Genomic DNA, 12873 nt, shown 5'->3' on the forward strand with positions numbered 1-12873 from the left:
CATTGTCTTCGCCCTCAGTTTTAATCAATCGAATGAATTATGCCTTTGCCATGCTTGTTTCCTACGATTATGGATACATATGTAAATTATACATACATAATTATACACGAAATATACACACGCACTTTTGTAACATTTATACAAAAGCTGTACAAAATGGAAAATGAAAAAAAGAAAGAATGAAAAAAATAATCACAAGTATCGTAGAATTGTGGTAAAGCTCAGAAATATTTCCACTTAGATAAAACAAAAAAAACATTCGTCATCAAGATACGTTATGAAGTAATAAATTGACATTTCTATTGATGTCTAAAATTGCCTTTATGCTGTATCGAGTCAAGGTACAAAAAAAAAAAAAAAAAAAAAAAAAAAACAATTCTATTTCATACATTAAACAGTACTTTACTATCGTGGATGGTCAATTACTTGATAATTATTTAAATTATTTTAACTATCACCCATTATTATGTATAGTCTTCACCATTTTAACGTTATTCATAAATGTATATCTCATCAGCGTCTAATTGTAAAGAACGTAAAACTTTTTTCCACTTTTTAAAAAATAGTTCTAATCATTCAAAACTTCGAGAAATTCTTTTTTCTGTTGTTACATTTATTGAATATTTCAATTTTTCTTTCTTATATTTTTGGGTTTGTACAAGGTCGAACAACGTTGCAGAAAAGTTATTTGGTCAAATGAATTTTTTAAAGAATAACAAAAATTGCGAAAAGTTTTTAGGTCTAATTTTTTAATATTTTTTAGATGTAAAAAATGTGTATTTGATATATTGCAATTATTTGAAAGTAGACCGGTTGGAAATTAATCTTCCTCAATAGATACTATGTGCAGTGTTATGTACCATAATGATCATTGCGTCTAATTGAAAAATGGCCTATCGGAGGCCTAAAGATATTTCACCGCAAAAATATAATTTTAGGATATTTTATAATAACATATTATATTCACACACCAAATTATCGATTTTATTAATATCACCACAATGGTAGCGTGATGATACTAACGATAATTCTCGTTACTATAACTATTTATTGATCACAAAAGGTAAAAAGAGAAAGAAGATAGGATGAAAACACTAAAATTATTCAGAATGTTTGTAATTTTCTAGAGGCTGCTTGCTTTTGAATTCTCATATTACTTAATTATCAATTAATTAATTATTATTATTATTATTCATTACGATTCATCAAGAAAATTAAAAAACGCAACTATTGATGTACATAATTAACACACTACTTTGTAAGTAATTAGTTTAATAGCCGCTATTAAACATATTATATTATATTTATATATATTATATATATGATCATCCCGAATCAAGAAAACAAATAATCAACAAAAGGAAAAAAACATTCATAACAAGTGTGTGATAATATTTATAACAATTCAATACCTAATAAACGTACGTAATGTTCTTTTGAATAAAATCTACTAATTTTTTTCATCTAATAATCTTCTTTATTATCAAATACATATTTTTGAACTATCGACGATGCGATTAGAATGGCGATTTTTGATATACAAACCTATATCAACTATCGAGATTCGACTTTAAAATCGAGTGAAAAAAGTTGAAGGTTCATTTTCTTAACCTAAACAAAGCGTCCTTCGCTTTCTATACAATTAATAATAGAGTACCGTATCGTCGAATTATTTATGAAAAGAATTACAAAGAGATTTTGATTATTTATCATAATATCGAGCAAAAGTCGCGAAAGATTTATAATTTATTTGTTCGGTCACTACGTTCATCGTACCCTCTGTGGAATCGGAAGTTTTGTAAACAAATACCGCAATCAACGAAAACGCATTTTAAAGATCACAGCTTGTTCAACTTCACCAACATATTTCATTAAAAATACTTGTACTGTACGTCACCTGATCCGAACATGTTTAAATATAATTTTGGCGCAGTATGTCAATGTAATTATTAATTTACAAAAAATATTTAAGAATGAGTGAAGCTGTTGTTACTAATGAAATGGTCGAATTAAATGGAGGGTCAGAACAACCCGCCCTTAATGGAGAGGCAGAAAATAGTGAGTGTTTTTCTTTAAACCAAAAAGCACGGCTGAAATTCTAATCTAATACGTGAATATGTGCTCAGATTAAAGATAACTCAAAAGTACCGTGACATTCAAAGTTTTATCCTTGCAGACAAATCACCGAGAAGCATAGAGGATAAGGTCCCCAATTCAGTTAACGACAATGACCCAAAAAAAGGCATAGCTGCAGTTGTCGCAAGCAGCGGTTCAGCAACTGCTAGTAGAGGTAAAAAACGGAAGAAGGCTCCAAGAGACGCTACAGCACCCAAGCAACCATTGACTGGATATTTTCGGTAATTTGTTAATCAATGACTTGTTAGGACTAGCCTGTGAATCCACGCTATTTTTCAGCTTCTTAAATGATCGTCGGGAAAAAGTTAGAACTGATAATCCTACGATGCCTTTTGCCGAAATTACCAAAGTACTGGCAGCGGAATGGAGTTCCCTACCAGTAGATCAAAAACAGGTAAGCCGTTGAAGTAAATGAGTTTTAATTGAGGATAAGAATCTGCATTTATTTTCTTCCTATCCCAATTCCACAACTTCTGTCAATTGCAGCAATATCTGGACGCAGCTGAACAGGACAAAGAGCGTTATAATAGAGAAGTGAACGACTACAAGCAAACCGAAGCGTATCGCCTATTCAGTGAAAAGCAGAATACCGAGAAACACAGTGAAAATAAGAAAGAAAGAAATGGAACTGAGCCAACTCTGGAGCAGCATGTACGTGTAGACTGATTTCATATTCATTTAACTAGTTCGCTGATTGATTTTCCATGATTTTAGGAAGTGCAACCGGAGAAAGATCACGATTTTTCCGGATTTGATATTCCGATTTTCACCGAAGAATTTCTGGACCATAACAAAGGTAATTGACTCAAGGATCACAAAAGTTGCAATCATCAAAATTCCTTTTTTGTTTTGATCTATTTAGCATGTGAAGCTGAGCTTCGTCAGCTCCGCAAAGCGACTTCAGACTATGAGGCACAAAATGCAGTGCTACAACGTCACGTGGACAGTTTGCATGCAGCTGTAAATCGATTAGAGTCTGAAACCAGCCAACAACGTGCAACTAATCAGTCACTCCAGCGTCATCTCGATTCATTGCGATCTCAACTGGCGGGCAGTTTTGCCACTATACCTCTTCAAGGTAATTTTAGTAAATCTTTACCTCGAATATTCCATCTTCATTTTATAAATACTTTCAGGCACACACGACGGAGCCACTCTGCAGAATATCGATGGTTACGTTGAGAGGCTAGAATCTTTACTTAGTAGCAATGTAGACCCTGGGTTACGAAATACAGTTCGTGCTGCAATTTCTCGTCTGGAGTTGATTGGATGACGTTCACCTCCACCTTCAACTGCGGCGGCCATTCCCATCGTTACAAACTCTACATCTACATTAAAACATCACCGCTCTCGTCATTCCCATCGGAAATGATCCATCAATCGAGTAGGTGAGATTGAAAAAGCTCACTTTCCTACTTAAGTGTAGAATGTTATTTTGGAACCATCGAGTTGCGGATGTTTTTGGCATTGGTATGTGATGCTTGATTGGAAAAAAAATAAATCCAAAAAAAAAAAAGTATAATTCAGTCACCTGTGGGGGAATGAAGGGTAGGAGTTGTCTACCGTCAAAGGTAAAAGTAAACGTTTTGTGTTGTATTAAACGTCGCTAAAGAGTTCACAATTATATGGAGTCGATAATTTGAGCAAATTCACCTTAAAAGTATATGAAAATTATAATTTCGCTATCATGGAAGGAAAACCGATTTTTTTCCGAGATATACCGTCTTCTCGGTGACCGTCTTTGAGAATTATAGTCCGGTTGAATTGAGCATAAAATCGACAGAGTCCTGCAGTGGGCTCGTAGAGGGTAGGAAATATTTTTGTAGATATAGACCTTCATTTTGCGTCTCGGTGGAAAAGGCCGCTGAGACAAGTAATGAACTAATGAGCGAGTGATGTAGATGCGATTCAACCTACATACCTTCATTATTTCTTATTAGCAGTCGATTCTGCACTGATGAAAAAATCCATAGGAAAAAGTTTATCTCAAAATACAGTATCTTCAAATTTTTACGATACAATCAATCAATCAAATACAATCGCATCCAGATGATATTAAAGAGGAGGTCTCATCTACCTACAAAAAATTCCCTTCCCTTTATGCGTCCACTTTAGGACTTATGTCTAATCCGACTGCACTAACAGTGAGAGATTTAAATTATCTAAAGTCGGAGGACGAGGTAATGATACTTTGAAATCGCTCGTACGTAATTATTAAGCACGTGTAAATCATGGATATTGTTAGGGTTAAATATTATGATAAAACTATAATAAAACAATACAATTATTATACATTTGAAGAATAATTATGACAAAGCGATTAGCTGTCTTCGATCGTTGTGTGACGTTACCTTTTTAAACCTGGTACTTGAATACCTGTTTGCAGCTGATTCAGTGAAAACCTGAAATCGGAAATAAATTTTCAGTAATAATTCTATGCACTCGAAATTCACGAACTATTACCTGAGGCTCGCAACGTGCGGGTGTTTATTCTTCTCCAAATTGTGTATAGTATTTTCAATTCTAGATATGAGGTACGGTGTGATTTCGGGAATTATTTTACAAATTGAGCTCATAAATTGGAAAAAAACCCTCGACGTAGCTAACAGGTGTGTCGGCATAGTGTTCGCTAACACGAGTTTCATTTCTTCTCTATTAAGGAAAAATCACAAGACATAAAAACTCAGGTGATGCAAAATAAAGGATAATAGTAATAATCACTCTTACCTTCTGATAGGATCTTCTCGGTAGTGCATACACCTAGTGAGCTTCTGTATTAGGTCTATTGTTTGTTGCCTGTGATTGTGGAGATCCTGAACCTTCATGTAGCAACCAATTATGCGAGGAAGGCAAATAGTTATTATCATACCAATGATGTTCGATCCATACGCATTACCATTCTTGACTAAATGCTTCAGTAGGAACATGACCTAAATCCAAAATCAATTGTGAATGTGACACGAATATTTAAAAAAAACTTTAGGTTATAATCAATCAAGGTATCTATAAACTTTACCAAAGAACAATGTTTGTGCGTTGTGCCATCTTGACAAACAATGAAATTGTGTGTGATTTTTTCAAGAATCATTCCAGTTTTGGGGCCACAGAAGCATTTCAAGAGTTCCTCAGAAATTTTATGGTTGGCAATCAAATGCGGTAAATATTTCTCAAACAGACTATTCATTGTTATTTGAAGACTCATGTCACCTCTTACATCTAAATTGCACAGCCCTGAGATGACCGTTGGAAATATTCTCTTGGCAATGCATGGTATCCATGATTTGTCAGACAACATGAATGTGTTGATCAATTTTATGAGCATGCTATTTGCCTGACTCTAAGAAGAATAAGTGGAATGCAGAAATTTATTCAAAAACGGTTGAAGATTAGAAAGTTTTTTTTATAATATTACGCATGGGCTTACTTTGCTGTGTAACATCAGACTGCAACAGGATATAAATTTTCCGACACCTCTGTATATCCAGTGGGTGAGTTCAGTGTCCTTTGTTTCCTCTGTTATAGGAGCCATTGCCCATTTTTCAATGTTGGCAAAATATTCTATGCACTTTTTGGCGAGCAGCGAACTTTGCACAACTGTCTATGGAACGTAAAACGATTCATGATCCTTTGAAACTATTTACAACCGTGGTAGCCATACCTGCGAATTTGTGCGTCTCGTCATAAAAGCTTGCATTAGTAGAAAAATTGGCTCTGTATTATTCTCTGCGGATTGCAAATCAGATTTTGATTGGAAAATTTGGCTAATTTCATCACAGTTGAGAACGTAATGAGTCAAGGAACCAGTTTCATTATTTCCTGTCTCGCATTGTAGCACACTACATTTTATCCAAGCCTGAATAAAAAGATTCGATCAAAGATGGTGAATGTGGTGTTGAAAGGACTGTGAAAATGACGAACCTGTATTATAAGGACGTCAAAGTTTTGTAATTTCTTCTTAAGCTCAGTTACCGCCTCTTCATATTGTAGAATCAGAGTCAAGTAAGACTGAATAATTCTGGAAATTTATAACTGGTTTATAATTTTATCGAAACACAAATAGTTGGAAATTTCGCCTGTTACTGACCTGACATCCTTAATCATTGGAGAAGAGCTAAAATGTTTAAACAACGAGACAAAGTTCTGTTTGTAGCGAGCAGCTGTAACTGGTTCATTCATTGCCTCTAGTGTGAATTTTGTGGCAAGATCTGATAAATTGTAATAATGGTTGCCGTATGTTTGAACGTCTAACACTAACATTCTTACTCTTCCAGCAACGTGCAACCACAAGGCTTCCAACATTCGTGGGCTTCCCGTCAGAGCTGAACCAATTTCGGTACGCGAATTTCTTAACTGAATGCATTTGTTAATTATATTTAGGATTACGACAATCAGAGCGTTTACTTTATTCTGAGAACACTCCAAGAGGTATCTGTCTATCCAACCACCGATGAGTAAATGTTCCGATAGCTCCATTTTTTCACTGGATTTGGAAATTTCATCCAGCACATCGATGTAAGTGGTCAGCATTACACGTGACGTTCCATCTTTTCTACAACTTACCGCATCCACCTAGAATGGTTAGCAAATTTATGAGGTCAACTGTCCTGTTGTCGGAATAAACGTGTCCAACTTTATACACGTTTACCTCTCTCAAAAATTTGGTCGACACATTCCCAAAATCTATCTTACACTCAGCAAATAGTAAAAGTACTGCCAGCTCGCCCTTCCAAACTATAATACGTTGTTTTTGATTCTGATTTTCCGACAGTACGGACGGTAAGAGTTCAAACATTATCGTACACTACAAACATAAAATTAAATTATCTTCTTCACTCACCATGTGTTATTGCCTTCTCAGAATGTACTTTGGAAAGAATGTAAATGTACTCACGACTTCTGAGATATTGGTTGTTAAGGCGAGTGTCAGGAACAGGGAGATGAAATTATAAAGACCTGTTTCAGAAAATTCCGCTACCCTACCTTTGGTGAATTTTGAATAAATTCTACCCTTGATTTGATTCCAATGCTTGGAATCTTCCTTGCCCGAGCTTTTCCGTAGGAATATCCCTTTGGATTGAAAACAAAAAAAATGTTGATTCTCTAAACATATATTGGGTGCAATAATTGGCGGGTAGAAAAAAGCGTACTGAAATATTGTGATCATCACCTAATAATCGAAGAAACAATCCGTAAGACGAAACTTTATTTTGCTCCAAAAAGTTAACGTCCAATCTGTGTTTTATTTCTTTTAGAATATCAGCCGGCCCTTTTCTGTAATTGGAATTAGTATAATTGATAAGTTGATGGAAATGATAAATTGAAAGGCTATTACTCACTTTTCGATAGAAACCAACCATGGCCCAGTTGTCTGTAATAAGAACGGTGTATTTAATCTCTTGTGAAAACACTCCCAAAGTAGAGATACAATTTGGGCATGCTGTTGCCACCATTCGCAGTTGAGGATTGTTAAGAGAGGTATCATCCCTTGTAGCTCTCTGTCAATATCTGTCCTCTCACCGGCTTTGCCACCTTTGCTTACGTACACTTTCAGTATTTTTTCTATCCGTTTATGATTCGAATGGATCTAAGTTGACGATAAAAATAAATATTAACCAAAAGCATAGATCAATCGATAAGTAAAAAATGATGATTCGCACTCTGGTAGAAGCTACTCCTACATAGTCGCCTTCCAGATTAAAACCGTACAATAGAGTCAAATGATAGATCAGCCATAGGCAAAAGATTTCTGAATTTTTATATTTCAAAGAACTGTTTCCTGAAGTTCTTCTCTCTGGTGTAGACAGCTGAATATCATTTTCAGCAAACTGTGTGTCCAGACTATCGTTGATAAAGCTCCAGAATGGCTAAAAGTTGTCTGAGATCAGAAATAGCCGAGGACTTGTTAAAGGTGATTATATTGTTTTTACCTTAGACTTTCTATTGATTGCTAGATTATCAACAAATATTTGGAGCATCACCCATAATTCTCGCATGCATGTGCAGCTGTAGGGTGTTTTGACTTGAAGGTCGTCTACTTGGATCTGGAAACAAATTAAGTAAGCGGTACCTCGTCGATCCAACCAAAACTTCCAGTTTGAAATTCAGATAAAAATTAAAATATCCAAGAACTAATGATCCACACCCGTTCAAATAGGTGTACAGCAATGTAAATAAGATCATCAACAACTGCTGCGATCGCAACATCCAGATCTGTGGTTTGATAGAGGATGGTATCATGTGTGTAGAAGCAAGTATTCTCTTTTATCGAGTCATTTTGCACCGTGTAACTCTCAGGGCACTCTATTGCATGCAGCAAAGTTACGCCAAGCCACCTTAGCTCCAAGTGTGCATGATACAAGTGGAATTCTTGTTGATTGCACTAAATCAAATCAAAGTATAGTGTGGTAGTTGTATATTTTGAGCAGCTGCTTAAAAATTACCTTATTCCCAAGATTTGATGCAGCATAATGAAACATTGCGTCAGGTAAGCTTTTTAATCCAATAAAAAAATTCTTCAATACCAACAACAATTCTTCAAAATCTTTTCTGATGTAATCATTGGTATTCCTTATTAAAATTGGGTCCCATTTGATGCTAAGTGAAGAGTGATGAAGGTCAGTTTACATGTCATATTAGAGTTTTTTAGTTCTCTCTCTTCTTCTGTTAAATGTGAAACAGTCTCACCTGTATAAATATGAGCGGATATAGACTAGGAATTCACAGATGCTCCTCCTTGCAAAATAAAAATCTGGTTGTGCCGCTCTTGAGCCAGGAAGAGTTTTACGATTAAGCAGCTTCATTTTCATTCTGTATAAATTCCAGTAGGATTAAATGCTTGGAATTAGCCATTAAGATTTGATCGAATTTTTGGGGCAATTTTCATCTTTGGGAAATGAGATTGATCTTACTCCGTGCAAGAAGTTAGGTGTTTCAGATTTAGAGCTGCTGTTGACCGGGGTGTGACGCAGTCAAAGAGCTCAATGTTTCCTGAAAAGCTACGGCTTTCTTGTGAGGAAAATAGTACATTCTCAATCTCTGTCTTCAAGAATAAACAACCCAATTCGCTCAGTTGCCAGTCACTTGGATTCACTTTGCCATTACAATTAAACATAGCACCTAGCTGCATCTGTAGAATGTAAGTCGGTTAATTCATTGCATTTCATCACTCATCTTCTAATACGTCTTTCTTCCAAATTCTTAACTGACGAAGGACATCTTCTTAGCAAAAAATAATTTCAACTTACTGCAGTAACACCTGTAACCAAAACCTCAACTCGAATGATTCGTGTTTAACACATGGTTTTTGGCGCGCATTTACGTTCACTTGATTTGCGAAGGGTGTATCGGAATTGTTACCGCGTTTCAGTATAATTCCGTATAAAGTTCTTCAACCACTCAGACAGGAGCATCATATCTCAGTGAAAAAAATATTTAGTCAACTGCAACAAATTACAATTGCATGTTTTTATTTTGTGCATGTCCTAAATTTAATGATTGTTCTAAATCTGATTGACACTGAGCATTGCGAAAATTCGTGGTTAGGATACAGAGAAAATGTCCAAACAAACATCCATTGACCAATTTTTCCGGTCGGTGAACCCACAAAAGTGTTCACAAGAGAACCCGAAGAAAAAAAAGAAAAGAAATCCCACGTCTCCGCCAACTCCTGTCGAATCGAAAACTATCAATATGCAGCCTGCTAATGTTGTAGACCTAACTGAAGATATTAACGAGGCCAGTTTTGTGACTTTAGAAATTATCAGAAGACGACAGCCATCGACAGTGAAAAGAGAAATCTTGGACACGCAAGACAATGTTCCAGTCCAACTCGAGCAGATGACCCAAAGGAGCCCTAAGAGATCTGCATCTCAATCAAGAAATAACGGAGAACTAACACCACGAAAAAAAGCACAACGAAACCGGTCTATGTCTGTCATTAAGCATATCAGGCATAGGAGTCCAGGAAAGCTGTTTAGAGATAATGCCATAGATACTGACTTGGTATCTGCAATGATTGATAATTTAAATCTATCGAGACAAGGAATCTTACCAAAAAATAATTTTAATCTTGAAGAACTTTACATGGAAAATAAATTTGAGATAGATTGTACTAATTACATAGTTGATCCAGTTTTACCCAAATATGACATAAAGAGGGTGAATATTCCATGGGAGAAACATGCAGAGCATTTATTTTATATTCTCACAAACGTATTTTCAAATCCTATTAACTGCGGGTATTTCAATGACGATGAACTTGATTTGGTATTTAGTATTATTGCCCTCTCAGAAAAAGCACAAATGCTATTCGCAAGACTAATAAAGAGACAATATCGCTGGCAGCCAATCAGCACTTATAAATATCCAGAAATTGGTATTGATCTCAAGCCATACTTTGATGAGTTAGAAAAATCCAAACTGGTTACCTCCGGTAAGCCTCTAGTTCTTTCTTTGCTTAGTTTTAAATTTCCAAGCTACTATTCATAAATTTCGTTCTATAACATTGCAGAAACAGAGAATGAAAGTCTAGAAACACTTCTGGCTATGCTATCAGCAGATAAATTGCGCGATGTTTTTCGGAAGTCCAAGATACCTTGGAAGAGCAAGACAAAGGAAGCAGCTCAGGTAGCGTTACTGAACAATACTTCCACCAAGGCCCTCTTTCCTGGAATGGAAAGTCCAATTACAGTATTGCGAAAAACTGTCTTAAATACCTTGGGTCATTGCATAGCCTTGCCAGTTGGTGTGATAAATTTATTCGAAAGAATAATTGTGTTATTTATGCCAACGGCGGAACCAAAGATTACACTTGCAGAGATATTTTTCAAATTGACAATGGTGAAGGAAGGTACTTTAATTTTCCCCATCATACCTACAGAACTATATCCAATATTTAAGGATCGAGAACATCTAATCCGGTATGTAGAATTCTACTTGCTAAATCAGTAACCAAACCTATTCGAAGATTCAAATTTGTTTGATGGTAGCTTTTGATTTATTTGTTACATCAGTTACACCGATTGGTGGAAGAAATATAAACAAGTAATAGAAACACCAAGAACTGATGAGGTGCAGTGGAAATCTTTGATACCAATTGGTCAAGAAGCATACAGCAGATTTGTTGACCTCGAGACGAATGCTACAAGGTAATGAAATGCCATTGCAGTCAAGAATTTTTATCCATTGTAGATTGTGTGATCTTATTTTGATTTTTGTGTTTATGCTGGCTTTGTACAACTGTAGGCAAGGAAACACGTCATTACCTAAGCATCTTCAACGATTCTTGGAACCATATTTGTGCATTAAAATAGTTACCAGTTGCTTAGAACTTTTCAAGAGAGAACAAGCCCTCATTCCTGATGTCATTATCATGTTGAATACGTTAGTCAAACAAGAACACTGGATGCAAAACAAAAAGGCTAAATGGTTTGACGAGCTTGCTCTCATCCATACGAGTCACCGAAAGGACATTGTTTCCGCAGCTGAAATGATTATACAGGGATTGGCTTTTGCCAACATTTCAGAGACCGGCCGACTCGCTCTCGTTAAAAGAGCATCTGCTCTAGCTAATAGAAAATCAGGTCTATCAGCAGATATTAAATCCCGACTGGCAGGTTTCATTGACAAAAAATTATTGAGCAAGGTTCCGGCGATATCAGTCAGTGCAAACATGATCCAAGGGTGAGGTTAAAATGATGCCAACTGGAAGATAGATTCTTACCCTGTGCACAACTCTGCTAATGTGAAATTTCATCTCAGAAACCAGCCAGGACGAAAGAGCACTTGGGCAATAGATATGGGGGCTGGCGACAAAGGATTCTGTAAAGTCGAGCATAGAGCACAGCTGCATTATCAAACTATGGGTTACCCAGAAGGCTGGCATTGCGAGGGCTCTCTGCCAATCACACTTTTTGGACTGCTTCTATGGGACGAAATATATTCACTTTCAGTTCCGGGAGCGTTTTTAGACCCGTACCAGGAAGCACCACTAGATTTGTATACATCGCAATTTCACACGAACCGAAAAGATCAGATCAATGAACGTTTCAAACAATTGGAAGGCTTGACTGCTGAGGAATTGAGTGACGTTATTGAAACGTCATTTGAAATAAGAAAGCATTATACATCTTTATTGCCTACCTCTTCGGTGATTACTGGCACGCAACTAAAGGTAAAAATCAGAAATTTACATTTTGGTGTTTTTCATGAACCAAAATAAACCTCCAGATCTTAAAACCCTATTCACCTCCATATTTTCAGGACATAGTTCGATGCATGGGAACTACTGGTGTGCTGGGAATTTGCAAAAAAATAACTTCAAATTATGTCGTGTGGCGATCAGGATTTCCCGATCTTGTCGTTTGGAATCGGCATGACGGAAATGTAATTTTTTTTAATTGATATGTTTGTGTTTTCTTTGATACTGAGTCAAGAATCAAATCACTGATGGAAGGATAATAACTAAGCAATTTAAAACAATGACCTTTATTTCAACATCACCTAAGATCATCCGCTTTATTACAGATCAAGGTTGTCGAGGTAAAAGGGCCAAAGGACAGGCTCTCCGATAAACAAACACTTTGGATGCATCATCTGTTGGACTTGGGAGTGCCGACGGAAATTTGCAACAGTAGGCTGACTTTATTAATCCATTTTTATAACACCATTGTAGTTATCAAAATGCTAAAGCTTCTGGTATTGTACTTGTGCAAGGGCCTACAAAATGGTACCTAAAAA

The 12873-nt window shown here is 36.0% G+C and overlaps 3 protein-coding genes across 6 annotated transcripts; 2 read left to right on the forward strand and 1 right to left on the reverse strand.

The window, feature by feature from the left end:
• Positions 1 to 126: 126 nt before the first annotated feature.
• Positions 127 to 6539, forward strand: LOC105684299 (high mobility group protein 20A). Of its 4 annotated transcripts, XR_007279365.1 has the most exons (9): positions 127 to 2058; positions 2177 to 2357; positions 2416 to 2530; positions 2623 to 2787; positions 2851 to 2932; positions 2999 to 3214; positions 3273 to 3524; positions 5219 to 5292; positions 6408 to 6422. XR_007279365.1 is itself a non-coding variant. In XM_048658269.1 (8 exons), exons 2-8 carry the CDS (start codon positions 1974 to 1976, stop codon positions 3407 to 3409), a joined length of 981 nt encoding a protein of 326 aa, XP_048514226.1. In that variant the 5' UTR covers positions 127 to 1888; position 1973; the 3' UTR covers positions 3410 to 3655. The 4 variants fall into 4 exon arrangements, 2 of the variants coding, with proteins under 2 accessions (XP_048514226.1, XP_012252974.1); XR_007279364.1 differs by lacking the exon at positions 5219 to 5292 and having other exon boundaries at positions 6408 to 6539; XM_048658269.1 differs by lacking the exons at positions 5219 to 5292; positions 6408 to 6422 and having other exon boundaries at positions 127 to 1888; positions 1973 to 2058; positions 3273 to 3655.
• On the reverse strand, positions 3614 to 9522 carry LOC105684271 (protein MMS22-like). Its single transcript, XM_048658264.1, has 19 exons — positions 9381 to 9522; positions 9045 to 9262; positions 8821 to 8943; positions 8577 to 8730; positions 8279 to 8515; positions 8064 to 8177; positions 7794 to 8000; positions 7473 to 7720; positions 7304 to 7407; positions 7028 to 7203; positions 6782 to 6937; positions 6221 to 6705; positions 6055 to 6151; positions 5795 to 5989; positions 5561 to 5734; positions 5153 to 5473; positions 4864 to 5066; positions 4600 to 4788; positions 3614 to 4538 (listed from the first exon to the last, which is right to left on the reverse strand). Exons 2-19 carry the CDS (start codon positions 9260 to 9262, stop codon positions 4484 to 4486), a joined length of 3456 nt encoding a protein of 1151 aa, XP_048514221.1. The 5' UTR covers positions 9381 to 9522; the 3' UTR covers positions 3614 to 4483.
• On the forward strand, positions 9459 to 12870 carry LOC105684296 (fanconi-associated nuclease 1-like). Its single transcript, XM_012397548.4, has 7 exons — positions 9459 to 10567; positions 10646 to 11054; positions 11148 to 11282; positions 11380 to 11817; positions 11896 to 12307; positions 12397 to 12519; positions 12661 to 12870. Exons 1-7 carry the CDS (start codon positions 9691 to 9693, stop codon positions 12868 to 12870), a joined length of 2604 nt encoding a protein of 867 aa, XP_012252971.2. The 5' UTR covers positions 9459 to 9690.
• Positions 12871 to 12873: the final 3 nt, after the last annotated feature.

The sequence above is a fragment of the Athalia rosae genome, chromosome 7 (genome assembly GCF_917208135.1).
Source record: "Athalia rosae chromosome 7, iyAthRosa1.1, whole genome shotgun sequence".
Taxonomy (NCBI): Eukaryota; Metazoa; Arthropoda; class Insecta; order Hymenoptera; family Athaliidae; genus Athalia; species Athalia rosae.